This window comes from Kalmanozyma brasiliensis (genome assembly GCF_000497045.1).
Source record: "Kalmanozyma brasiliensis GHG001 unplaced genomic scaffold PSEUBRA_SCAF1, whole genome shotgun sequence".
Taxonomy (NCBI): domain Eukaryota; kingdom Fungi; phylum Basidiomycota; class Ustilaginomycetes; order Ustilaginales; genus Kalmanozyma; species Kalmanozyma brasiliensis.
This window is the reverse complement of record NW_015961948.1, coordinates 617,525-642,724: the sequence shown is the minus strand read 5'-3', so window position 1 is coordinate 642,724 and position 25,200 is coordinate 617,525. Positions and strand designations below refer to the sequence as shown.

General features: G+C 57.3%; 11 protein-coding genes across 11 annotated transcripts; 6 read left to right on the top strand and 5 right to left on the bottom strand.

The window, feature by feature from the left end:
- Positions 1 to 63: 63 nt before the first annotated feature.
- Positions 64 to 2,721, bottom strand: PSEUBRA_000267 (Glycoside hydrolase, family 5; the record flags this gene model as incomplete). The annotated part of the gene is made up of 1 exon (XM_016435866.1): positions 64 to 2,721. One exon carries the CDS (start codon positions 2,719 to 2,721, stop codon positions 64 to 66), a length of 2,658 nt encoding a protein of 885 aa, XP_016294861.1.
- Positions 2,722 to 3,572: 851 nt separating this feature from the next.
- Positions 3,573 to 5,594, top strand: PSEUBRA_000266 (Kinetochore protein Ndc80; the record flags this gene model as incomplete). Its single annotated transcript, XM_016435892.1, has 1 exon — positions 3,573 to 5,594. One exon carries the CDS (start codon positions 3,573 to 3,575, stop codon positions 5,592 to 5,594), a length of 2,022 nt encoding a protein of 673 aa, XP_016294860.1.
- A 376-nt stretch (positions 5,595 to 5,970) lies between these two features.
- PSEUBRA_000265 (Adenylate cyclase-associated CAP, C-terminal) lies at positions 5,971 to 7,624 on the top strand (the record flags this gene model as incomplete). Its single annotated transcript, XM_016435890.2, has 2 exons — positions 5,971 to 6,014; positions 6,118 to 7,624. 2 exons carry the CDS (start codon positions 5,971 to 5,973, stop codon positions 7,622 to 7,624), a joined length of 1,551 nt encoding a protein of 516 aa, XP_016294859.2.
- A 469-nt stretch (positions 7,625 to 8,093) lies between these two features.
- Positions 8,094 to 9,881, top strand: PSEUBRA_000264 (uncharacterized protein; the record flags this gene model as incomplete). The annotated part of the gene is made up of 1 exon (XM_059464348.1): positions 8,094 to 9,881. One exon carries the CDS (start codon positions 8,094 to 8,096, stop codon positions 9,879 to 9,881), a length of 1,788 nt encoding a protein of 595 aa, XP_059321044.1.
- Positions 9,882 to 10,304: 423 nt separating this feature from the next.
- On the bottom strand, positions 10,305 to 11,669 carry PSEUBRA_000263 (Ribosomal protein L10/L12; the record flags this gene model as incomplete). Its single annotated transcript, XM_016435876.1, has 3 exons — positions 10,305 to 10,568; positions 11,447 to 11,504; positions 11,659 to 11,669. 3 exons carry the CDS (start codon positions 11,667 to 11,669, stop codon positions 10,305 to 10,307), a joined length of 333 nt encoding a protein of 110 aa, XP_016294858.1.
- Positions 11,670 to 12,275: 606 nt separating this feature from the next.
- PSEUBRA_000262 (Mitochondrial substrate/solute carrier) lies at positions 12,276 to 13,509 on the top strand (the record flags this gene model as incomplete). The annotated part of the gene is made up of 4 exons (XM_016435886.2): positions 12,276 to 12,771; positions 12,848 to 13,250; positions 13,322 to 13,373; positions 13,465 to 13,509. The coding sequence occupies 4 exons, from the start codon at positions 12,276 to 12,278 to the stop codon at positions 13,507 to 13,509; spliced, it is 996 nt and encodes a 331-aa protein (XP_016294857.2).
- A 399-nt stretch (positions 13,510 to 13,908) lies between these two features.
- Positions 13,909 to 14,943, bottom strand: PSEUBRA_000261 (uncharacterized protein; the record flags this gene model as incomplete). Its single annotated transcript, XM_016435865.1, has 1 exon — positions 13,909 to 14,943. The coding sequence occupies one exon, from the start codon at positions 14,941 to 14,943 to the stop codon at positions 13,909 to 13,911; it is 1,035 nt and encodes a 344-aa protein (XP_016294856.1).
- A 1,261-nt stretch (positions 14,944 to 16,204) lies between these two features.
- Positions 16,205 to 16,798, bottom strand: PSEUBRA_000260 (EF-hand domain pair; the record flags this gene model as incomplete). Its single annotated transcript, XM_016435870.1, has 2 exons — positions 16,205 to 16,630; positions 16,709 to 16,798. 2 exons carry the CDS (start codon positions 16,796 to 16,798, stop codon positions 16,205 to 16,207), a joined length of 516 nt encoding a protein of 171 aa, XP_016294855.1.
- A 265-nt stretch (positions 16,799 to 17,063) lies between these two features.
- Positions 17,064 to 19,871, top strand: PSEUBRA_000259 (Helicase, C-terminal; the record flags this gene model as incomplete). Its single annotated transcript, XM_016435881.1, has 1 exon — positions 17,064 to 19,871. The coding sequence occupies one exon, from the start codon at positions 17,064 to 17,066 to the stop codon at positions 19,869 to 19,871; it is 2,808 nt and encodes a 935-aa protein (XP_016294854.1).
- A 542-nt stretch (positions 19,872 to 20,413) lies between these two features.
- On the top strand, positions 20,414 to 21,599 carry PSEUBRA_000258 (uncharacterized protein; the record flags this gene model as incomplete). The annotated part of the gene is made up of 2 exons (XM_059464347.1): positions 20,414 to 21,346; positions 21,558 to 21,599. The coding sequence occupies 2 exons, from the start codon at positions 20,414 to 20,416 to the stop codon at positions 21,597 to 21,599; spliced, it is 975 nt and encodes a 324-aa protein (XP_059321043.1).
- Positions 21,600 to 21,901: 302 nt separating this feature from the next.
- Positions 21,902 to 25,063, bottom strand: PSEUBRA_000257 (WD40 repeat; the record flags this gene model as incomplete). The annotated part of the gene is made up of 1 exon (XM_016435863.1): positions 21,902 to 25,063. The coding sequence occupies one exon, from the start codon at positions 25,061 to 25,063 to the stop codon at positions 21,902 to 21,904; it is 3,162 nt and encodes a 1,053-aa protein (XP_016294853.1).
- Between the last annotated feature and the right edge of the window lie 137 nt (positions 25,064 to 25,200).

The following is a 25,200-nucleotide window of genomic DNA, read 5'->3' as shown; positions in this document are numbered from 1 at the left end:
CATTGAGAATGCGATGAACTGATTGCGAATGCACAGATGCCGTTGCGTGAATGATGAGAGGTTCTAGAGAAGGCCACAGGAACATAGGATGTCCCACGCACTGCCCGACATCTCGAGCTTGACGGGTCCGCCTTTGCGTTTGACCTTGATCGAATGGCGGAAGACACCGTTGGTAGGGTTTCCGGCGTCGTCGGCGATGGCCTCTGCCTTCGTGATGTACCATTTCAGATACTGGCCTTCCACTTCCCATCGACCCGCCGAGACCTCTACATCGAGCGAAAGAAGTTGCTCCAAGGCGGCTAGCTGTGCGGCAGACCTGGTCGAGGCTGCTCCCGAAGGATCGGTAGAGTTGCCATTGACGGTTGACCCCGAAGAGGATGACACGTCGTCGTCGAAATTCGATGACTCACCGGTGTTGAGGCTCGAGGTTGAAGATGCGAGAGAGTCGGCAGAACGGATCTTCTGCTCTTGCTTTCGAGCCCAGCGCTCGGAAGCGGTGCTGTTCTCTCTGCTTCTGTTGGTTCCTTTACCCCTGTTGCCGCGATCGCCGCTGGCAGCTGCAGCAATATCGTCAGCGCCATAGTGAAGGAACGGCAGGTAGATATCTGTCGCGAGCCCGGCGTCGTCCAACTCGGCGCCAGTCATGTCGACAGCATAGCTGAACTCGGACGACTTGATGTCAAAGTCGATGCTTGCAGGCGTGCCGACGGTAGCCACCGGAAATGGACGACAGAAGGCGGCAGCTGCGCGCGAGCCGTTGAGCAGGCTGGGCGCATTGTAGTTGCCAGCGCCTTGGACGAGCTCGGGCAGATTGATGCTGGATCTAGAATTGGTGCCAGACGAGACCGTACTGAGAGTTTTAGAGCGTTCGCTCGATACGGACGCGGCCCTTGCTCGCTCGGACGAGTCGCCGGCGTCAGCTCCCTTGACGTCGTCTTGGCTCCAGATGCTGAGGTCCTCGCCGTTCCAATCCTCGCCCCACTGATGCGTGTTGTCTGGACAGTAGGTCCACAAAGTGTAGCTGAGAAGATTCTTGCCATCGCAGCCGTTGAGCGACGCATCGAGAGCCAAGGTCTGCGCTGAATAGTCTCCGATGCCTCGTCCCTTGCTGTCACCGTAGTAGGATTTCTTCTTGTCGAGGTCATAGGGGATGCCGATCTCACCAATCAGGGTAGGATATTGACCGAGGCCGTCCAAACAATCCTGACGAAGATAGCCCAGCTGGTCTCGGATAGATTGACGGATGGCCTTGTTGCCTATACGGATTGCGAAGGGGACACCACGGTATTTGCCTCGCAGCAGACCCACAGCATCTGCGTTGAACCAATTCCAGTGCTTGGTGATGAGGGTGAGACCATCGTAAAAGTGGCCAGAGAGACACGCACGTTGCTTGAGATCATCCTGAGAAAGTGACTTGGGTGGTGGCTCGAAGACGGGTGGCTGAATGAACATGATGGCTTCGCGATGAGCCGACCGGATGAGACTTGCGTACTCTCGGAGGTGTGGCAGCCAGTAATCCTCGGCGAACTCGGCGGGTCTGGTACCAGCAGGGCCTTCGAAGCAGCGGAAGTAAGCGTCGTTGAGGACCTCGCCGGTGGCTTGGTCCCAAACGCCGTGAGCAGCCCAAAGGCATTGACCAAGTGGCCAAGCCTCGTCGCGTTTCCAACCCCACTTGGAACCACCCTGAACCTCGTCCTCTTCCTCTGTCAACCAAGCCAGCTTTCCCTTTGGATCCACCTCGACGGAGCCGCTACGTTTGGGTCCGAGTGAGCTGAAGACCCAATTTTCAACTGTCTGAGCTTGGCCAGCTCCGAGACGAAAGCTTTGGATAGGGGTAGGGACAGGGCCCTTTTTGAGCTGCCATGATTTAGGGATGCTGGAGATGCTCTCAAGGCTGATGTAGGTTTGATTTGGCTCATTTACGCTGTCCCAACCGATGACACACTCGTCAACGAGATCGCCTGCGGCGACGATCTTGTCGAGAAGCTGTTTGCAGGCGTTGAGGAAATGGGACTGTAGCCAGTCTTGGATGTTCTGACCGTCGATGATGCATCGGGGAGCAAAGTGTCGGCCAGCGAAGAAGAGAATGGAGAGGGAAGCGGCGGCGAGGCGAGTGTAGTTGGTTGCCCATAGCATATCGGGAAAGTCGGCTGGGTCCGGGTTGTCTGCGCTGGGCCACTCTGCTTGGAGGAAGGCGGCCTGCGTAGCAGTAACGTTGCGAGGGTTCATTCCACAAGCGATGAGGGTCCAGTAAGGTGCACCAGAACCACCGGTAAAGCGGGAGAAGAGGTCCTGATGTGGATCCATAAACACTCGAAATCCGTACTGCTTGACTTTGCGGAGGACGGCGACGGTGTAGTCGAGGTATTGGGTGTCATATTGGCCGGGACCTCTGTGCTCGATGGCCTCCCACGTAAAGACGTAGCGCAAGCAGTTGAAGCCCCAAGAGCGGAGGCGAGCGAGATGCACGTCTGCCGAGCCATCCTGAAGGTTGAGTGGCTGACCTACGAACGATTCTCCACCTGACTCGGCGGATTCCCAGAAGCCTTGAAGCTTTTGTGATGGTTGGCCAATGGGGCTTTTGTTCTGACCGGACAGATTGACGCCCCGCAGGAGGAGGGCGCGTCCTTTTGTATCGCGGAAGAAGGCGTCAGAAGCGTGTATATAGTAGTCTGGAACTGGCTCACCCGTGACGGGCGAGTGTGTCGGCGGCCTGGGCATGCGGAAGGCGGCGTTGGGATCGAAGTGGCGTACGCCAGCGACAGCTCGCGGCGGCGGGAGGGATAAGGTGCTGCAGGGTTCCTTCCGATGCTATCAGCACTGCAGCGTAGCAAAGGGCGTGCTACAGGCCCAGGCTGATGTTGATGGATGACGAGAAGAGGCAGAGGCGGTGAGAAGAGCTTGGTGTTGGTGTGCAACTCGAAAGCAATGATATGACGCCAACGCTTGCTGACGGCGGAATTTTCTGGTCAGTGCATTTCACGATATTTCTGGTCAATTGGCCGGTTGATGAGCAAAGACCCAACGCAATCCACTTGAGCCAGAGACGGTGCTTCACAACTGCAAGCGGCGTCACTGCACCCGAATGGCAGCAGAGTAGAGTGCAGAGGAGCCAGCTCAGTCTTTCAAATTCTCGTCGTCGATGCCCGGCGGACGGAACGAGGTGATATCTATCAGCGACGTTGAGAGTGTGCGGGGGTGTCATTGCGTCACAGAGATGCAGGGACTGAGCCTGGAGAATTCCAATTTACAAAGTCACGTGAGTATGTTAAGCCGATCAAGAATGCTCGCGACGCGTGTTTTTGTTGCTCTCTTTGCGGGATCCTCTCTGTCTGGAGCGACAAAAAGTGTTGGATAGACGAGTGAATCAACCTATCTTGTGGGCGAGGCAGCCAGCCATCGTCGTTGGCTCGGACATCCATCCATCTTCACTTTGCTACCATCATCTCATATTATCTTCTCCCACGTACATCCTAGCAAAGCGTTGTTCTTTCTCGATCTTTGTCAAGACGGGCTTGGTAGCCACAGCAGCCGACACCTATTCCCACCACAACCAAACACCCTCCGCCAACATGGCGAGCACTAACACGCGTCGCTCGACGCTCGCAGCCATCGATCCAAACCAGAACAATGGCCACATCACTTCGGCTCTACCAGTACCCACTTCGGCCGTCAAGTCAGTCAAGACCATCACCAGCGGCACCTTTCAGCCTCGCGCGTCCATGATCCCGCAACAGTCCAACCCCGTCCGTCAGGTCAGCGCAACCACGGCCAATGCCAGGGACGCGCAGCTCAACTCACAGACTTCGGGCCCAGCTCATCCAGGGCAGCAGAGTGGTCGCAGAGGTGACTCGGGAATGTACGCTGGTAGGCAGAGCGTCGCTTCTGCGGGACGCCAGAGCGTCGCTGTAGTCGCAACACCAAATTCGAGGAGGTCCATGGTAGGCAGGCTCTCGATTGCTCCCGGCAACATTGGCAACACGGGCGGATCGGGTGTCAGGGAGACTCGTCCGATCAAGGACAAGCACTACAAGACGCGCATGGGTCTCACTGTCAAGGAGCATCTCGAGCGCACTGGCTTCACCATGGCGGGTTGGGATGCCAACAAGGGTGTCCACGAACCCACCCAGTCTGCTTTCGTCGGCATGTTCAAGCACATCTACGCCAGCTGCATCGACACCAACTTTGTCATGGGCGCAGATGGAAAGAAGTTCGAGGACGAGGTGCTTACGCTCATGAAGGAGATCAAGTACCCCGCCGCCGATGAGCTCAGCAAGACCAAACTCACAGCAGCCGGAAGTCAGAGCCATTGGCCATACTGTCTCGCCATGCTCGAGTGGATGGTCAACCTGGGCAATCAGGCAGAGACCATCGGAACCGGTCCCAGATCGCGGCCCGACGAGATCGAAGACCTGCAGTCGCTCTTCTTCCCTTACCTCTGGGACTGCTACGACCGATTCTGGCAGAATGAGGACACCTACCCGGAAGAGCACGCCAAGCTTGGTGTCCGCTTCGAGGACAAGAATGCCTCAATAGAGCGCGAACTCAAGGAGCTCCAAGAGGAGCACCGCAAGCTTGAGGCCGAACTTGCGGATTACCTCAACAACGACTCGCCGCTCAAGATTGAACGCAGCGAGAACGACATGCTCACCAAAGACATCTCCAAGTTTCACAAATACTACGACGAGGTGCTCGTACCGAAGCTCGATAAAACCAAGAAGGCTATCGAGAGGCTCATCAAGGAGATCGCGCTCACTGAAAAGGAGATCGACGACAAGAACAAGCGCAGGGTCGATCTGCAAGAGCAGGTCAACGCGCAGGAGATGTCGGCGGAAGAGTACGAGAGGATGCTGGCCGAGAGAAACCGACTCAGCAAGCGTCTTGAAGTGCTGGGCGAGCAAAACAAGAAGGCGGCTGGCGACGGCTGGTCTCTCGAAATCGCCATCGCAAAGAAGCAAGCTGACACCGAGGACCGCATCTCCAAGTTCAACCCTTTGGCGCGCTCCATTTCGCTGCTGCCCTTCCGTCTCGGCTCTGGCAGTGTCGTAGAAGAGCTCGAGCTAACGCCTTCGAATCCGTCGACCATGCTGCAATCCGGCGTCGACATCAAGGGATCTTTCCGTCGACAGATCGAGACGCTGCGGTCTCAGGAAGCCGACAAGTATCGACACGCCTCCAAGAAGCGCCTCACAATGCAGGAAGAGTACGAGAAGCTGCAGGAAGCGCTGTCCGAGCAAGAGACGCAGCTCGCCTCGGACCGAGAGCGATGCGAGGCGCTGTCAAGGCAAGCAGCCGAGTACGAGAAGAGCTGCAAGACGGTGCAGGAGCGCTACAAGGCCGACGAGGGCAAGCTGGAGAGATCTACCTACGAGACCGAGTCCTCTGGAAGCGTTCATCTGCAACAGGCCGAATCCCGGTTGACAAGCCTTCAGCTCACTGCCGAGCACAAGGAGGAAGAATGGAGCCAACAGCGATCGCGGATGGACGAGGACATGCTCAACTTTGTCGTGCTGCTTAGCAAGATGAAGGGCGATGTCACTGGTCAACTGCGCGAGATCCAGGCCGCTGTTGCTCTCAAGAGCCGCGACGACTGATTACGCTCGCTCCTCTTTCTCCTCTGTCGTTCCTGCATCTGGTCACCACGTCCTCATCTGTATCGTTCTCCACCGTCAGTGTACTTGTGCCTTTCCTTCACTATCATCATGTTGTTTGAGTACCCTGTCCCTTTACAGACTCTGCTTCCAATATACCATCCATTACAGGATCTGATTGCAGTGAAAGCGTGAGGTTGCAAGCTGTGGAGCAAATTCGAACCGCGCGAATCTCGAGTCGTGTGGAAATTGGCCTGTGCTTTTGACACTGCCATCCACGCACGTCCGAAGGTGTGTGTTTGTTTGGTTGCACCGCTCCCACTCACCTTCATCTCTTCTCAACCCCATCTTCGATCGCTCATCCATCCGTCCCAACATCATGTCGGCGCCAGGCATCGGTAACCTGAGCACTCTCATCAAGAGGTAGGCACACCCTGCATCCGTGCTTTCGACGAGGTTCTCGCATCTCGATTGCTGACTTCTTGCTTCTCTGTGCTCCACCCCTGCACACCCACCCGGTCAAAAGACTCGAGGCAGCTACTTCACGCCTGGAAGACATTGCTCTTCATCAGTCATCTGGTCCCTCCTCGTCTCAAAGGGAGCTCCCATCTGCAGCGCCTGCTGTCGCCGCCAGCTCCGCTCCTCCCCCTCCCCCACCTCCACCTGCTGCGGTCGAAGCACCGAAAGAGGATCCTCCGGCAGTCAAAGCGTACGATGAGGCGCTGCAAGAGGCGCTCGACGAGTTCAAGCAGCTCAGCGCCAAGATCGGCGGTGTAGTGCAGGAACAAGCTACGAGCGTATTGAAGACCTTCCAGGCACAGCGCGATCTGATCCTGCTCGCTGCGTCCAGTCAAAAGCCAGCGGGAGGTGTCAGTTCTCCTGCATTCGCCGAGCTGCTCAAGCCGCTCCAGACGGCCCTCACCCAGGTCATCGAGACACGCGACAAGAACCGTGCCGACAAGCAGCACTTCAACCATCTCAGCACCGTCAGCGAAGGGATCCCCGCCGTAGGATGGGTTGCGGTCGAACCCAAGCCTGGTCCCTATGTCGGCGAGATGAAGGACAGTGCTCAGTTCTATGCCAATCGTGTGATCAAGGATTTCAAGGACACCGACAAGACACACGTCGAATGGACGCGCTCGTTCACCAAGCTGCTGGAGACTCTCAAGACGTACGTGCTCAAGACGCACACCACTGGGCTTGTTTGGAATCCCAAGGGTGGCGATGCTGCATCCTTCACGGCGTCTTCTAGTGCGGCTCCTTCCGGAGGTGCACCTCCACCGCCTCCTCCGCCGCCTCCTGCTGGAGACGTGTCCGCCGGCGCTGCTGCTGGTGGCGCAGCCGCAGGTGGTATGGGGGCCGTCTTCGGCCAGCTCAATCAGGGCGAAGGTGTCACCAAGGGTCTCAAAAAGGTGGATGCTAGCCAGATGACACACAAGAACCCCGAACTGCGAGGGACCAGCGCGATCCCTCCCACCAAGGCTGCACCCCCCAAGTTGGCTGCCAAGCCGACGCAGCTCAAGGCGAAGAAGCCGCCCAAGATGCAGTTGGACGGCAACAAGTGGACGATTGAATTCCAGGAGGACAACCGCTCGATTGTCGTGGATCAGACCGAGCTCAACCAGACGGTCAACATTTTCAACTGCAAGAACAGCATCATCCAGATCAAGGGCAAGATCAATGCAGTGCAGATGACCAACTGCACCAAGACGTCGATCCTCGTCGACACGCTCGTCTCTTCGTTGGAGGTGACGGGCTCGCCATCGTTCGCAGTGCAAATCACGGGACGTGCGCCCACCATCCTGCTGGATTCGTGTGACAGTGGTCAGATCTACCTCTCGGAGAAGTCGTTGGATTCCGAGATCATCGCGGCCAAGTGCAGCGCCATCAACGTCAGCCTGCCGGTGGCAGGTGGCGAGGAGGGCGAGTTTGAGGAGTTCGCCTTGCCAGAACAGCTCAAACACACGGTGGACAGCCTCAGTCAGAAGGGCAAGAGTCGCATCAAGACCGAGGTTGTTGCTCACACCGGTTGAGCCTGTCTCAAGCTCGTATGAACGGCGCTCTACTGAAACCGTTGTCGATAGATATCACATCTAAGTCAAAAGGGACCTCATTGTTTGTTTGTGGTCTGGATGCGATGTTGTTCACTGAGATGGTCGAAGGACTGACGCACCTGTGCCTCAACTGCAGCCGAACGGCCAGATTTAAGCTCGGCTACTCAAATTGAGCGCAGAGCCGGGCATTTCGCCTTGAATCTCGACGCCACGCTACTCCGCACTCTCCACTCTCTGAATCAGCCCACTCCTTAACTCAGCTTCCTACGCCATCCATTGACTCTGTTTCGATCAAGCAGCGACATCTTATCGACCGTAAAAGCGTCGCTTCGATCGGCAGTCAAGCGGGACAGCGGTCCCCGACTGCAATTTTGCTTGGTCTGCCTCGTCAATACATCTTTGTCAACACAGAGGCGGTCTTCTCAAGTCTCTCGCTCCAACGACCACCATGAACGGCGAGTCCTCCAAGGTAGGGCTCTTGTCCCTACCACCAGAGATTCTCGACAGCATTGCAGGCTATGCTGCCATCTCCGACACGTCCTTCGAGTCCTCTTCTACTTCTGCGCCATGCAGCTTTCTCTACAACTCCTCGCTACGAGAATCAAAGGTCGTCACTCCACCTACAGACCTGCATGCTTTCCAGCTCGTCTGCAGGCGCCTTCACTCGCTCCTCAGCCTCGAATCAAATCCGCATCTCTACGCTCGAGTGTTCTGCAGCAAGTTCGACACGGCCGCCATCGGGCGACGGTTCGGTAAAACCGCATTGACAGCACACCACCTAGCCAACGAGCTTCGTCGACGATGCATCCTGCTCAAACGCATGCGAAAGTGCGTTGTCACCGCAGCGCAGCGTCCAGATGACGGCGCGACTCTGCTCGAGGATGATGAATCCATCACCGAGATGCTTTGGCTGGCGTATCTGATGATGCTCGAGAATGACGGACTCAATTACGAGCAGCTATGCTGGGCGCAGCTACACAGCTTTTTGGCGCTTCATCATGCCACCGAGATGCTGGACAGCGCAGTACAAGCAGGATACCCATCGGATGCCGTCCATAAGGCGCTGGCGTTGCACTTGGTCTACTTGCTCACCGATCCCGAGCAGCTGGCTTTCGAGCCCAAGGGAGAAGCGATCGAGCGATTGTTCATCCTGCGACCTTTCGTGTTCGCAGCGCACAAGTTCGACGCTTTCATGGCACCATGGACGCTCCGTAATCTGCCAACATCAAATCAGAGCAAGAGTGCAAACGGCTCGAAGTCTAGCGATACCCAACAATCGACAGAGGAAGCGCAGCAAGCGCCCGGTGGACCAACACTAGCAACGAACCCATTCTTGGCCGACCTCACGCCTCGCGACCGCAGCTGCCTGGTGGACCACATTGGCGGACAGCTCCGCATTGCCCCACCTATCCTCGCCCAAGGTGCCTGCTTTTCCTTCTTCATGAAAGTCGAGAAGGACCAAGCGGTCCAGAGCATGGCCGCGCTCTCCGACCCAGACGATCCGAGCTCCGAGACTACCGTCCGCCAACCCGCATCCACCCGTCCCCCACTCACACTGACCTCCTCGGACCACGACAAGGACGTGACCCGCCTGCTCTCGTGCCTCGATCCCACACGCTCGCCCGGCCTACCCCCCCTGTTCTTCAAAGGCATGTTCGAAGGCATCTGGGAAGGCCGCTTTAGCTTCTTCGACTTTGACTCGTACCGCGAGATGCTGGCGGGTCGCATGCGCAGTTTGTACGAAGGGCCATTCGGGGAGCAGCCGCAGATCTGGAAGATCCGGGAGAAGATCGTTCAGCTCGGACCGGGCGATGTCGAAGGAGGGAAGGGGAGCATATTGGCTGCTGGTTATACGACGACTGAGCCGCACGGGGATGCCAGCTTGGCAGCAGCGGCACTGGCGGTGGATACGAAGGGAAAGTCCAAAGCGTTGCCACAGGACTGGGATCGGTACCCGTCGTTCCCGGACGAAGACGGCAGGGAGAGGTACGAGATCCTCCTGTCGGGAACGGGCCATTCTGCCTGGGGTCGTTTTGTCGTCCGCGGTCGAGTAAGGAGCTGGGATGGAATGCTCATCATGACGAAGGAGTACCGTCCAGACGGGAGAGGCAAGTGGCTGTATCGAGGTTACTCGGTGGCAGGGGGCAAGCTCGTCGGCAGATGGAGGGACACTTTTACGCCCGACAACATGTATGGCTACGAGGGATGCTTCCTTTTCCAACGACGAGGGGCGTGACAGCAATGCATCTCAATTCAAAGCCAGACCACAATCAGGACCTTCGTGTCATCTCATCCTTTTGTGTTCGTTGAATTGTCGTCGGCAATTCCGTGTGTGGACGTGGGTGGTCACGATGAGATGCCTCACGAGCATTCAGCACACGATGCGGAGCAGTCGCATCATGTCCAACGGGACCTCAGACACGCACTCGCAAGGAAGTCCAAGATTGGTAGCAAAGGGCTAGAGAAACGCTTTGTGTATTTGGGTGTGTTTGTGTGATGATGGAGGCTGATCCGCGCGTCAACACGCTCACCGAAGCATCAAAGGATGCCTAGCGGGGTGCGAGGGTGCGAATCGCGAGCCAATGTGAATGCTGATGATACATTTCGAAGAGAATCGAGAAGCGTGGCAAGAAGTTGGTGGATCGGAAACGCGAGACGTTTAGTCGAAGAGACCGAAGCCCATGTCGTCGTCCGACTCCTCCTTCTCCTCCTCCTTCTTCTCCTCCTCCTTCTCGGCAGCGGCGCCACCAGCAGCGGCGGCACCACCGGCAGGGGCAGCGACAGCGACGGCAGCACCACCACCACCAACGTTGGTGAGGAGCTCCTTGACGTCCTTGCCCTCAAGGGCCTTGGCCAGGAGGGTGGCCCAGATGGGCTCAACGGGCACACCGGCAGCGGTGGTCAGCTGGACGATCTTCTCGGACTGTTGGGTGAGGCATGCAATTAGGATAGTGGAATGGTCAGTGTTTGTCGAAAGACACGGTCGAAGGTTGAACCTGGAAGCAGAGGAAGACGGCGTGAAGACAAGATCGGAAGATGGTCGCAGCAAGCAGGTCGAGAGTGTGCACAGAGAGCAGCGGCGAGGGATGTCGAGAGACGTGGGCACTTCAATGTGCGCAGGTGCAGAACGTCGATGATGATTCTTTCCCGTCGGGTCGTGTGAACGATCCGAGATCCTCGCACGATGGCACATGCCTGCAGCGACTGAACGAAGTTGGGCTGGCGTCGACACGTTGATCCGGCGACGACATGTGAGTTTGTACTGCTGTTGGACTTCCTACGTGGAAACTCGAACGCGGACGTTGGCACAACCCAACTAGCGACATCTGCAAGTCCTGCGTGCCGACGTCGGGAGACGACTGCTATTCTCCGTCGAGGGTGCAACGCATCCTTCCGAGCTGTGTCCATGCTGATGACTGGGCAAGCCCGACGATGAGGCCGAACGTCCGTCTTCGCGGTCACAGATCATCCTAGGCTTCTTTGTCGACTGATGTGTCCCAGTACCATGCATGCTGCATGCCGCTCCTTTTGGTCCAATTGTCGTTCCTCCGACATACGGGCGCCTGGTCGTGTTGATTTGAACTGCTGCGTAGTCGATGCGATGATCATGCATCTCTGCTGGCACTGCTCTCGCGCTGTTGCAGGTGTCGTTGCTGTGTGATGCTGATGCTCGTGCTGATGCTCGTGCTGATGCTCGTGCTGATGCTCGTGCTGATGCTAGTGCTGATGCAAATGCCAATCTTCCAATCCTTCTTTGCTGCTTGACCTTCTGCTTCCATAGTGTCGATGCAATATACGTACGGTGATCTCGAGACCCTCGTCAGCGAGGATGAGCGAAGCGTAAGTGGCGGCAAGATCGCTGTTGTTGGTGATAGATGCCATGATGGGTTGGTGCGATGCGAGTGTCGATCGGATGCAGGTAGCAATAATGGAAGAGTTGGAGGTTGGTTACTTGGTCAGAATGCGATTCGCTTTGCTATGGCGTGGTGTCTGTAGCTGTTGGCAACACTTACGAGGAAGCCATTTTGACGATGTGATGAGATATCGAGTATGGATACTTGACGATAGGTGGAGAAGGAGAAACCGGACTGTTGATCGTGACCTCGAATGACTTGACTTGGCGTACGCTGTCACTCAGCAGCAGTGTGGCCTCGAACACTGGCCTTCTAGCGCAGGCCTGCAATTGAGCGATCCTGCAGCGTCGAGCTTGGCTGTGGATCCGGAAAGCCGTCTGCTGCCGCACATTTACCGACACGAACCACATATGGTCACGTGTGGCCCAAGGCAATGCTCGGCCGAGCTTGGATCACGCAGCAATTTTCAAATCGCAGCATCGCCGATGAGTGAATGATCGCATCTTGGGACAGGTGTTAGACCTCACATTGATTTCGAAGATGTAAGACCGCAACAATGCGGCTTTTCGACGCGAAAAAACCGATGCGGGGAAGCGAGGTCGGTCGTAATAGCCGACGAAGAAGCCGAAACAATGACAGCGATGGCGACGACGACAGCTTCGTACGCTCGTGCAGCTGCGTCTCATCCCTTCACATCGGCTACGTTGATACTTACTGCTGCTCTCGTTGTCATCAGCTGTTGCCCCGTCTCCTCGGGTCATTTCGACGTCCCAGCCATGTCATCCTCATCGTCCAGGCTTACGCCGGCGTCGTCACTGACCCGCGACGAAGCAGTCGCCGTCGCCGAGCATCCGCAGCACAACCCAACGACCCCGGCCCCACCGACCACACATTCGCCTTCCTACACCCTAGCCGCGACCTTCGCATCCGCAGGTCTGGGCAACGCCATCTCCGCAGCATGTACCAACCCAGCGGATATCGTCAAGGTGCGGCAGCAACTGCTGGTGGACAAGTCGCGGGCCAACTTTGTCGGTGTCGCGGGCGAGATGATCCGCAAGGAGGGCATCAAGGCGCTCTGGAATGGTGTCACTGCTTCGTGTTTGAGAGAGTTGACGTACAGTACGGTGCGATTCGGACTGTACGAGACGTTTAAGGACTTCTATGGCAAGGCATTGGGCGTAGCGGATACGAGCTTTGCGTTGAAGGCGCTGAGTGGTATCTCGAGTGGTGCGATTGGGAGTGCATTCGCCTGTCCGACAGATTTGATCAAAGGTGAGTCCTGTACGGACCACGTGCAACGATGTGAAGCGTCTACTGACCCAGCCCACCTGTCCCTACACTTCGACAGTCCGAATGCAAGCAGTACGACCGACGGGCCAGCCCCCCTACCGCAACACATTCGTCGCCTTCGGACACGTCTACCGCGAAGGCAACGGCTTCGTCGGCGGCATGCGAAGTCTCTACCGCGGCGTAGGCCCAACCATCATCCGAGCGGCCGTACTCACCAGCTCCCAAATTGCCTCTTACGACCAAGTCAAGACCGTATTGAAAGCGAATCAAGTGCTGCAGGAGGGTTTTGCGCTCCACTTCTCTGCCTCGATGGTGGCCGGATTAGTGTGCTCGGTGACGAGCGCTCCTTTCGATACGGTCAAGGTGCGCTTGATGCAGGACAAGTCGAGGCAGTTCAAGAATGCGATGGATTGCTTAGGCAAGCTGGTTGCTAACGAGGGACCCCTGGCGCTCTATAAAGGGTGAGTCTGAGAGACAGTCGACGGGAGACAAGACAGATATGCTAACACCCTACAATTATGCCTTGTCACAGCTTCGGGATGTGCTGGGCTCGTCTCGGGTCTCACACCGTGATCTCATTGATAGTAAGTAGCACCTCGAACCTCGTCCGCTTCTGCTGGCTGTTGTCTCACCTGTTATGTTCTTTCTCATTCCTCCCGTCTCTGCCAACAACAGCTATTCGAACGGTTCCGAACCCTCTTTGGCGTCAAGCCATTGTAAGGTCACCGTTTGTAGCCACGGACACTTTGAAAGCAGGACTAGACTGCCATTGCGCAAATAGATTGTTCGTAGAAAGCCGACAGAAGCGTGAGAAATGCATGTGGGAAGAGCGTGGACGAAATAAGCAAAAGAGCGTCAAGAAAGGAGAGACAGAGTACAAGCACAGGTGCAAGATACAAGCAATGTGGGAGAGGGAGGCAGTGGAGAGGAAATTATGTACAGGGATCGGGAGTTGGTGGACTGTTCGAATGGGCCATGCAGTGCCAAGAGCGCGGCAGCCGTGTTCAAGAGACTCTGGGAGGTCAGAGCCGCAAGCCAGAAGCGACAACGCTCGGCTTATGAGTGAACCGACGCTTCTCTGGCAGGCGCCTTCATCGAAAGGCAGAGATACTCTCACGCTTAGAAGCGACGACCGTTGCTCGCTGGGACAGGACCGCGTCCTTGCTGAGGTGGTGGAGCGTAACCCGGTTGTGGCATAGGCATGGGCTGGCCGGCCGGAGGAGGGCCTCGGTAGCCCTGAGGAGGCGGCGCACCTCCGCGCTGCTGCTGGTACATTTGTGGGTTGGGCTGCGGGCCAGGGCCAGCACGCATAGGAGGACCGGTGGCCTGGCTGGGACCCCTGTAGCCGGTATTGACACCGCCCTGCGGAATGGGCATGATGGGCTTGCCTGGAGGATTGGCAGCACGAACAGCCCCTACGGCCGGACGACTGGAAGGAACGGCCTTTGGAGCCGGACCACTTGGCCTTGGTTCGCTACCTTGCGCCGCCTTGATGATCTCGTCATCGAGCACATTGAGCGAAGCGCAAAGTACGATCCACTCGACCATGTCCTCGTTTCCTTCACCAAGCGTCTGCCAAACTGCCTTCTCCTCTGGTGTCTTTCCAGCGATAGTGACGCGTGTTCCGCCTCCGCCGCCGCTGCCTGCTGCTGCATTCTTCTGAATCTTGCCGAACTCGATCCGCTTTGGTGGGATTAAGTGGCCAGCGTATGTGAAGTAGAACATGGACCACCAAGTTGCGTTGGGATTTGGTTTTGAGATTTGGAAGAGGGGTTGCTCGTGGCCAGGTGCGTCGGGGTTTGGGAGAGTGAGCTTGTATACTGGCGCGTTGATGCCGGTATTGGTGATGGACCACTTGAGATTGCGCGAGGCCTCGCAGCGCACTGTTTTGTTGTCGTGACCACTCGAATGACCACCTTCGGAGGAGCCTGGGCCACCCGAGCCTCGGGAGCCGGGGGGAGGAACCATCTTGGCGACACAAAGGTCGCCCTGAGGGGAGGGGGTTAGGAGGTAGGTCTCCTTGTTGAAGTTGGTGTGGATGTAGGAATAGAGAGTGTGATGCGGCTGGCCGTAAGGCGTCACGATGAGAGTGGGGAGATGATTAGGAATGGGCGCATGGTTGGGCGACGTGTAGATGGAGTAGACCGCCGACATGATGGGCTATGAGCTGTCGGCAGCTGTCAACGTGGAAGGCTGAGTCGTTCGGATGATGCGAGTATCGTTGACAGATGGTGGCAGTCCGTCGAGGCTGATGTAGTCTTTCGTAACGCGCTCGCTGCTATAGCAAACTGATGAAGTCTTCGAGCCGAAGATGGATCACCTGAGCTGGCGTGGATGCTGAGCAGTTGAATCGAGTGATGATTCGAGGAGCGAACCGTCTTAGTCACAGGTTCGGATGCGCCGTAGTTTGAGCTGATATTGTTGCGTGGCGAGCTGATGTGACAACGGCAGAGTCGGCGGTTGCGATAGTGACTTCTCGAAGAAAGGATGAAGCAACAGAGATTGTCGGATGTGATGGGTGATGGAAGAGGAGAAAGACGAGCGAGAGCGATACGAAAATACGGCAGTAGAGCAGTCTGTGGATTTTCAGCCTATGTTATTAACGTTGTTTGGCTAGGAGCGCGGCTGTCTAGTGCTTGAAGCGGGCTGTGGTTGAGCTGCGACGCACCCACACGCACTGTGACTGCAGATCGATGCGGCCGGTGGAGAGCGAGGAGCGACGCTGCAAAATCGGAAATCCAATTTCCACCAAAATTCAAAGCGGTTCCAGGCTCACTCTCTCTTCAAGTCACAAGAGGTGCGCGTCTGCTGCTGCCTAAGTCGTCACACAGATCAACTGCCCATGTGCCGTGGTCTCGCTTGGCAAGGCGAATGATCTGCGACGTGCACCGCCAAGTTCCTCATTTTTCTTGAGTTCCAGGCGAGTCTTGCCGTGCTTGCCCTTTCGGTCTCCCACTTGCTGGCAAGCCTTTGCCGTCTTTATGCGTTTTCCATATGCTCCTTGCCGCCGTTGTTTGCTCTGCCGGGCTCACTTGCGTCGATCTTTGTGACGCAGAGACGATCTCGTCTGTGTGCCTATTTAAGTCAAGACGAGCTCGTCCGAGCTTGCCTTCTCTTCAGCCGACGCTTCGTTTGCTGTCTGCTCGCATTTCCATCCGAGCCAGATCAGTTGGTGACCAATTTTTGGTCCACCTTTTCTCACTCGATTTTCGGAGCCTGCACTTTCCAAATTGAGGTCAATTGGACGTGCTGATGACCTCAAGTGACCTTGCCTGGCTGGGTCTGTAGAGGTCTATCTCAGGTCGGCCGTGTCAGTCAGCATCTATGTAGCTTCATTCTCGTACGCTCACGATGTATCGCAGATCAGGGGGCGAAGCGAGGGAATCATCGTTGTCCGGTTGGCTTCGACTACATATCAATTCTTGCTATCTGCTACCTGATCTGTGGCCGAGTCGCCCGCTGCCTTCGTCTCGGTCGCTTGCTTCCTCTCATCCTCGTACTCGAGACTGCTGCTGAATCCAAGCTTGCTCAGGTCCTTCCATGTCTCTTCCGGATCGTTGTCGCTCTGCAGGTGGTACATCTCGATGAACCCGCGCAATGTCAGATTGCCATCCTTGTCGATATCCAGGAACTCGCGGATCTCATCCTTGGACTCTTGAGGTAGTGCAGCTCCATTCGTAGCCGTCGAGAAAGCGTCCAAATCTGCTTCTGTCAAGACGTCTGTTGCTTCCGGGCGCGGTATTGATGCAGACGACCCGCTTCCCGAAGCTTGTACGTCCGGATGCGCTTCCTTGTACGACGAAGAGAAGCGAGCGAAGATTCGGATAAGAGCAGCCTCAAACTGTCCAAGGCAGATGTCACGAAGAGCGGCGGTCAGCAGGTGTGCTCTCGTCTGCAACGTGTCTACACAAGAACTCACCTTGGGCGTCAGGTCTCCCTCTTCGTCGAGCAAAGCTGCCTTCTCCTTCTCATGCTCTTCCACAGCTGGTGCTCCTACGCTTGTGCTCATATCGCTGCTGTCACTTCGATCTGCAAGTGCTGAGGAGGGCCAGTTGTACTGCGGAAGATGTTCTGGATCAGAGCGAGTGCATCGCCACTTCCTGACATCTCGTCAAGCTCTCTTTGCATGCTTTCTTCTCCACCTTTCCGACTTCCGAAGCCCAGAAATTTTGCATTCTTCTTGCCTTTTTGACACTTTTTTGACAGAGCTGTGCCGTTTTACAACGCTACCCCTTCACACTCATCACCTCCTCGCCGGGCCGGACCGACACACTATGGCCAAGGAAGCATCCTCATCAAAGGCACGCTCGCTAGCGCCGGGCGGCAAGCATGTTGGCAACGGCAGAACAGCTTCGTCATCAAAAGCTGCTTCCCGGAAGCAGAACCGAAAGAGCGTCGACCCTACAAAGCTAGCATGGTCCACCGTCCATCTTCCCTCCGAAGCGCAGTCGGGAGGAGCTGGTGTCACCGAATCCGACTTCTTCAACACGCTCAACTGGAACGATGACGATTTCATGGGTCTGCAGGAGATCGACGATGTTGATGTCGTTCAGGAATCTCGTGACGATGGCTCGCGCACCATTAGCTTTCTTGCGTCGGACAACAAGCTCAAAGGCAAGCAAACGAAGGCCAAGCCAACTCCCAAACTAGATTTTGCCGAGCCCGTCGCCCTGAAGAAGAAGCCAAAGAAGAAGCAGCTCAAGAAGAGGCCGGTTGAAGAGGTCGCCTCCGATGTCGATGAGCATGCGACACTAGACTCTCTTCAAGACGCTGACATCACAGCCGCAACCGAAGAATTCGATGAGGCGGCCTCGGACCAATATGAAACAGCAGCCGACTTCACACTGCCAGCTGCTGAAGGCGAAGAGGCCATCGCTGCAGGAGACTCGGATTTGGATCTGGACGACGACGATCTGGCCGAGGCTTTCCGCAATGCACACGAGCTCGACTTGCAGGACGACGAGGAGGCTGATGCCGAATTCGATAATGCCGTTCTTCCAGCGTGGTCGCATCTCCCCTTGCACGCCGACATCAAGCGTGCGCTCGCCCAAAAGGGCTTCAGCAAGCCAACAGAGATTCAGAATCGATCCATCCCCTTCGCCCTTGGTCTGCAGCAAGACGCAGCCTCCTCGGACGACTCAGACGATGCCGCCGCTGCGGCATCCAGCTCGCGAAAGAAGCGTGACGTAATCGGTGTTTCTCAGACTGGAAGCGGTAAGACGCTGGCCTATGGTCTCCCCATCCTCAACTACCTCTTTGAGAACGCCGAGAACGCTGTTGCATCGTCTTCTCGCTCACGGTCAGCAGAAGATGTGCCACCGCCTCTGGGTGCTCTGATTCTCTGTCCCACACGTGAACTGACACTTCAGGTGTCCTCGCATCTCACCGACCTTGTTCGAGCCAGCTGCCTGGTCTCTGATGCCGACGACGACGAGGCAGAGATTTCGCACAAGAAGCTACTGCGCCGTCCTCAGATCGCCGTCGTCTGCGGTGGCATGTCGGAGCAAAAGCAGCGTCGCTTGCTCGAAGGGCGCTTCAGGCAGGGCGATCGCAAGGCCGGGGTCGACATTATCGTTGCCACACCCGGTCGTCTCTGGGAAATGACGCGGCTGGACGATCACCTGGCGGCGCGGATCAAGCAAACACGCTTCTTGGTGCTCGATGAAGCCGACAGGATGGTCGAAGTGGGCCACTTCGCCGAGATGGAACATATTCTCAACCTCGTTAACCGTTCCGAAGCCAGGCGCCCATCGGAAGGGAAGGAGGGCCAGCAAAGAGGCGGCGACTCGGATCAAGACGACGAGTCGGAGGTAGAGTCGCACGGCGTCAAGCCGAACGCCAACATGCAGACCTTCATCTTCTCCGCTACACTCAGCAAAGCATTGCAGGTCAACCTCAAGAGGCGTCGCAAAGTCCAGCAATTCACCAAGAAGCGCCACTCGAAGCGCAAGGAGAATGCCACGACCCTCGACGAACTCATGGACCGTGTTGACTTCCGAGACGAGTCACCCGCTGTGATCGATCTTACTCCCGGCCAGGGCCTGCCCGAAGGACTGATGGAGACCAAGATCGAGTGCGTGGGCAAAGACAAAGACCTCTACCTCTACTACTTCTTGCTGCGATACCCCGGAAGATCGCTCGTCTTTGTCAACTCGATCGACGGCATCCGAAGGCTGACGCCCATCCTGGCTCAACTCAACGTTACTTGCTATCCGATTCACAGTCAGCTTCAGCAAAAGCAGCGACTGAAGAATCTTGATCGCTTCCGCGCTTTCAACCGATCGGGCAAGGTAACCAACTGCGTTCTGCTCGCTACCGACGTTGCTGCTCGTGGTCTTGACATTCCCAGTGTGGAGCACGTCGTGCACTATCAATTGCCGCGCTCAGCCGACACGTACGTTCACAGAAGCGGTCGTACTGCGCGTGCCGGGCGCACCGGTGTGTCCCTTGCGCTGATCGAGCCCAAAGAGAAGACGCTCTGGGCTCAGCTTTGCCGTGCCATGGGTCGCAAAACCGACATCGCCACCTTCCCGGTCACTTTCTCCACCCTCGCTCTGCTACGAGAGCGAGTCGAACTGGCGCTCGCCATCGACAAGCAGACGCACGAGGCCAACAAGCAAGCGCACGACGACAATTGGCTCGCTAAGCTTGCTGAAGAGGCGGACCTGGCCATGTCGGATGACGACGTCGACCCGGACGCACCCACTGCGGGTCGAAGCAGAGCGCAAAATGGGAAAGCAGCGGCAAAGCTCAACGAGATGAAGGCCAAGCTGAGCGCTTTGCTGGCCAAGCCGATCACGACCACGGGCCTGTCGCACCGGTACCTGACGGCAACGGGCTTGCAAGGTAGCGCATGGGTGGACGACATGATCAGCAACAGGAGCCATGAGCAGATCTTGGGCGTGCAGAACACGAATGCGCAGACAGAGCTGCAGTCAAGGCAGGTGCAGCCGGCGAAGAAGAAGCAGAAGATGGTCAAGGAAGGTGCTGTCACCAACAATAAGGGCAAGACGGCATCAGCACCGCAAGCAGCCGGGAAGAAGGGCAAGGTCAACAAGCAACAGAAGCGCAAGTCAGAGTAGTCGCCACCTCATGTGTATTCTAGTCTCTCACACTGCAAGCTTTCGTTGAGCCAGTCAATGGTCTCCGGGGAGAGCTGCGTTGGCTGCCTTTCACAACTTGTTGCTCGTTCAGAGTGCATTGCCACGCTGCTGTACATATTGCTGTACATATAAAGCGCTTTGACGCATCTTACATCTGCGGCCATAGAACCTTGAAAGCACCGCATCCCGTCCGATCTGCGAAGTTAAGCAAGGTATCGCCTAGTCAGTACTGCGGTGGGGGACCACGCGGGAATCCTAGGTGCTGCAGTTCTCCTTTTCTTTTTGGCGCTAAAATAATCCGATCTATGAGCCGCGGCTGGGTGATCCGGCGGCGCCTGGCGTATCGCGCTCGCTTCGCTCCGGTGTATAGTTTGACACACCTTTCAAACTGTGGCTTTCCCGCCCGCCCTGGCCCGATAGCGGAGTCACTAGTCGGCCCACCACTTCAATGCATCTCATCCTTATCACCATCCTCTGGTCCCTATCTTGCTTTCCCTTCCCTCCCTATCGATATTTCGACAATGTCAGCAACGTCAGGTTCGACGCCGGAAGCGGGCCCATCGTTCACCATGGGCCGACAACGCACTCGAAACGCTCAGGCGCAAGCCGATCTGCGCGTTCGCAGAAAGGCGTACATCAAGACGCTCGAAGAGACCGTCTCTTCGCTCGAAGCGTGCGTCCGTCAGCTCCGAGATCAGAATGCGGAGCTCGCTGCTCGTGCCTCTGCTTCAGCCTCAGGTTCTACCAGCTCATCGAGTGATAGCGAGCTGGAAGAGCTGCGCGCTGAGAATGCGAGATTGTATGCGATGCTTGCCCAAGCCGGCTTGGCTTCTGGATCCTCCTCGTCCTCGAGCGCAAGGTCAAGAACGAGTGCAGACACTGTAGTCGCCAATCAGGAAAGAGGTTGGAACCACACCTCGTCGATCACAACAAAGAAGCGCAAAGTGTCCAAGATGCAGGCGTTCGCGAAAGACGTCGGGTTTCAGCTCGATGGGACGCTCCCTTTCCCCTCACAACAAGCATACGGAGCGATGACGGCCAGCGAAGGCATCGCCGACGCAGGCATCCGCGCGGCTCAAGTCACTCACGGTCGCTTCGACTCGATGACAAGCAATACACCCTCCTCATCATCGCGCGAGTCTGTCGTATCGCATCGGTCACCCTCGACTCCTCGTTTCGAAATGGCCGATGCCCTTCCACTCGATTCTGCACCCAAGGCCGAGTCGATAGACATGCTGCATCTCCCTGCTACGTCGCTGGAATCAGCTTGGCCGGTGTATGCGCCGTCGATGACGCTCGAACCGACCCAAATGTTCGCTCAAGACGTCACATCTCAAGCAACGGCGGTGCCAACGCAAGCGCAAAGAGCCGACCTGGCAACGTGGCTCCTGCACCAGCACGCCCCATCAACAGCCCACGCACAGTGGCCCATGGCCCAAGACCCCAGTTCCTCGGCGAGTATCCGTGATTTCAGATCCCCGACTGTTCGCCAGTCCTCCCCTGCCCGCTCTCGTCGTCAGCTCCTGCAGCCTTATCGACTCCGATCTGAGTGCGGATGGCGACGAGATCGTGGCATCCTCCCCCGCAGCGTCGACCCACTTGGAACCGGCAATCCTAGTTTAACAAAATCTCTCCTCCACCCCCCTTGGCTCTTAACGATTACAGATGTACCCTGGTTGGCTCGCCCAGGTCGAGAGGAATTGGTGAGTCCCCAATTCGAGAAGCAGAACATTCACGCTACGGTTATCGTTTGTAGTGTCGCGGGCTTTGTGGCAATGTCACGAGTTGATGGTTGTGTGAATACTGAGGTCGTGTGTCAGATGAGGGTGGATGTGTGTGATTCGTGCGGAGAGCTCATCACCTGTGCTTCCCCCTTCGCTTGAAAGGCTGAGTGCATACGCTTTCGGCTCACGCTGGCTCACGCTCGACACGATGGGCGGATTGAGAACACTCGCGCGAACGAAGATGTGATACTGTATGAAGTACAACAAGTTTGATACACGGACGCTCTAGGCGCCGTACCGAGCACCCCTGTGGAAAGCAGCAGGCAGCTTCTTTGCCAGCTCAAAGTAAGGTCTTTCCACAACCACGAGATGTGCTCCCGTCGGCTCCTCGCCCTGCACCTGCTCGACCTGCAGCTGTGCGACCAGCAGTAGCGGCTGATACTTGGCCGTGGTGCGCACCGTCCAGTCCAGCTTAGCCTTTTCAGCAGCTGCAGTGGGTGCAGCGACATCGTTCATCTGCACATCACCCTCCTCGTCCTCCGCTGCGGCCTGCTCGGCGCGCACAGCAGGCCGCGCAGTAGCGATCCACGTCGCTCCGTACACCACCAGCGTGTAGTTGGCCAGGTTGCCACTACCATCGCCACACCAGAGCGCCGAGATGGCAAAGTCGCGCAGACTCGCAAGTCGCAGCTGCAGCGTCTGTTTGAGCGAGGTGAGGTTTTGGACGAGGGTGGTGCGCGCGTCTGCAGCTGTGGCGGTGGACGTGGTGCGGGAGTGGTTGGCTCTTTTGCGTGGGCTTCCCGCTGCATCTGCGACAGCGTCGACGTTGGTAGCGCTGCTAGTGGCAGGAGCGGTGGTGAGCTCCTTGCCGCTCTCGACATCCCAGAATTCGACCTTGTTGTCGGCGAAGATGAGCGTCAGCATGCTGCTGAAGCGCGCGGACGTCGAGGGATGGAAGACGGCACCAGAAGGCAGCGATGAGGGAGACGGGAGCGTTCGTCCATATGTCAACGAGTCGAGCGAGAAGATGTGGTGCTGCAGATCCGACGACATTGTCGAGAGCCACGCGCCGTCATGCGAGATCTCGGCGTGCTGGATGATGTTCGTGGTGGTTCGCTCCACTCGATCCGTCTGCTGCTTGACGGGGGTGCCGTTTCCATTGCTGTGGCCGTTGATGTCGCCGTTGACCTTGCTTCCTCGACCAGCGATTTGGCGCTGCTCTCCTGCGCCCGCGTTCGCCACCGTCGCAGCTTTTCGATGGTGACCGAAGCTCCTCAGAAGCCTGCACGTGTCGCCATTGGCCTGCGAGGGCAGCTCCAACACGTGCACATAGGCACCCGTCAACGAGCACACCACCAACCGCGTCGAGTCCGGCGAGAACTTCAACGCGCTCGCCGACGGAGCCATCTTCTCCTGACCACCAAAGACCTTGCCGAAGCTCTTGATCTTCTTGGGCTCGAGCTCGACCGGTGCCGAATCAGGTCTGCGTCGGGACTTGAGCTCAAACAGCTTGGTCTCGTAGAGGTCGGAGAAGGCGAGGTAGCGGCCGTTGTCGCTTATGGCGACCGAGACGAGGTTCGAGTCGACCTTGACTTCCATCTCGAGCAATTTGGCCCAGCTTGGTGATTGCTGCTGCAGAGACTCGCCGGCTTGGGATGCTTGAGCGACGGAGAGAAGTTCGGACTGGCTGCCGAGGTCCCAGATGCCGATCGAGTGCTCGCGACGGAGGACGATCCAGCCTCTGCTCGGACAGAGGGCGGCGACGGATCCGCCACCAAGCAGTCCGCTGCGCGAGGCGGTGGGCACGAAGGGCACGCGACGCTGCGTCGTGTCGGCAAACGTCGTCAGCGGGTTGGAGGAGATCGGGTTGATGGAGGCATGCTCCTGCTCAACCTTGTTGAGCGTGGCTCTGTTGGGCTTGGCTGCGGCAGTCGGGATGGACGCGATCGTGGACGACTTTTGCGCTTTGACGACGGCAGAAGGAGGGGCTGCCGGCGTCAAAACGAGGTTGAAGTCGACACCACCGCTGAGAAGGATGGGCAGACGGCTGGGTGCGATGCTGTCGTCGGCGCCGCGAGCGATGGCCTGGGCTGCATCGAGCGGAGAGTACGGCGGGTCGAGAGCAAGGGCTCGAATGTCATGCGCATGCAGCCGCCTTGTTGCGATCTGAATCCAGCGACCACGACCATTGGACGTCTCGACCTTGGTGTATTCCGCCACCTTCTGATCGACGCCGGTACTGTAGATGGTCTTGCCATCGGGGCCGACGCAAAGAGCGAGCACATCGGATGATGCGGCGTGGGCGCGGAAGGTTGCTTCTGGGATCGGAAGGCGGGTACGCGGGTCGAAGAAGGTGACACGGCCTGTGGAGTCGCCAGTGACGATGGTACCGTCGGGGAGAGTAGCGACACTCCAGACGATGGTGGATTCGGTGCGATTCTTCTGGACGGCAAGCTTGGTGGCGATGTTTCCGGTAGACGGATCCCAAACCACGGCGGTAGAGAGAGCGAGACCGCCAACGAGAAAGGATTCGTGCCACTGATCGTCGTCTTCGTCTTGGTCCTCATCGCTGTCGTTATCGCTGCTGCTCCCACTATCGCTGTCACTGTCGGAAGAGGAGGACTTGTTTGGTGAGCTTGAGCGCTGGGTGGAGCGCTTGAGCGAGCGGACAGGAGGTCCCCAACAGAGGCTGATGACCTTGCCCTTGGCCTTTCCGAAGCGAGGGACAACCCTGCGATCCTGACCTGATGTGCTTGCAAGATGCTCGAAGCGATCGTTTTCGAGGTCAATGACCCTCACTGAGCCGTCCTCGCAGCCGAGAGCGAGGTAGCGACCTGTAGCGCTAGGGGCCATGCTCCAAACGGCACCAGCGAGCGAAGGCAAGGTTCTAGTCTCTCCAGGGTAGTGTGGGTCGAGATTGGAGGCAGTCTTGCTGCCGAAGAGGGATGAGACGGTGCCCGGGCGGGGCTTGCTGCTGGATTGGTCATCGTCGTCGTGATCGGCATTCCTTCGTGCGCCGAGCTTAGCAAGGTGGATCGGGATGAAGTGCTCGGTGACGATGGCACCTCCAGAGATGCTGAACAGACGGAGCTTGCGCGGCTGATTTGGGTCCTGGTTGGGCGGGTTGACGAAGCAAAGCTGCTCGATTTTGGAGTTGAGCTGACCTGGCAGGACGGTATGGACGGCCCAACCGGCAGCATCGGACTGGAAAGATCGGTCGTCGAAGTCGGACTTTTGAGCTGCACGGGGGCCCACCCAGACACAGAGCTCGACGTTTCCGTTCTGTCTGCCGATGGCGAGAAGACCGCGAGCGGTGCCTGCGAAAGATGGTGAAACGGCAACGGCAGTGACAGTGGAAGGTGACCAGTTGACGAAGCGAACACGGTGAATTGCCAGAGACGCTGAATTGGCATCAGCGCCAGCGCCGTGATGACTCGACGAAACCATGATGACTGGTGTGATCGATGTGAGCGAGGTCCTTGGAAAGACTCTCTCGCTTTTGATGACCGGCCTGGGATGTGATGGTGAATAGGAGAGAGGGCATCGAAAGCAGCATCAGGCAGCTGCGCCAAACTCTTTTTTTT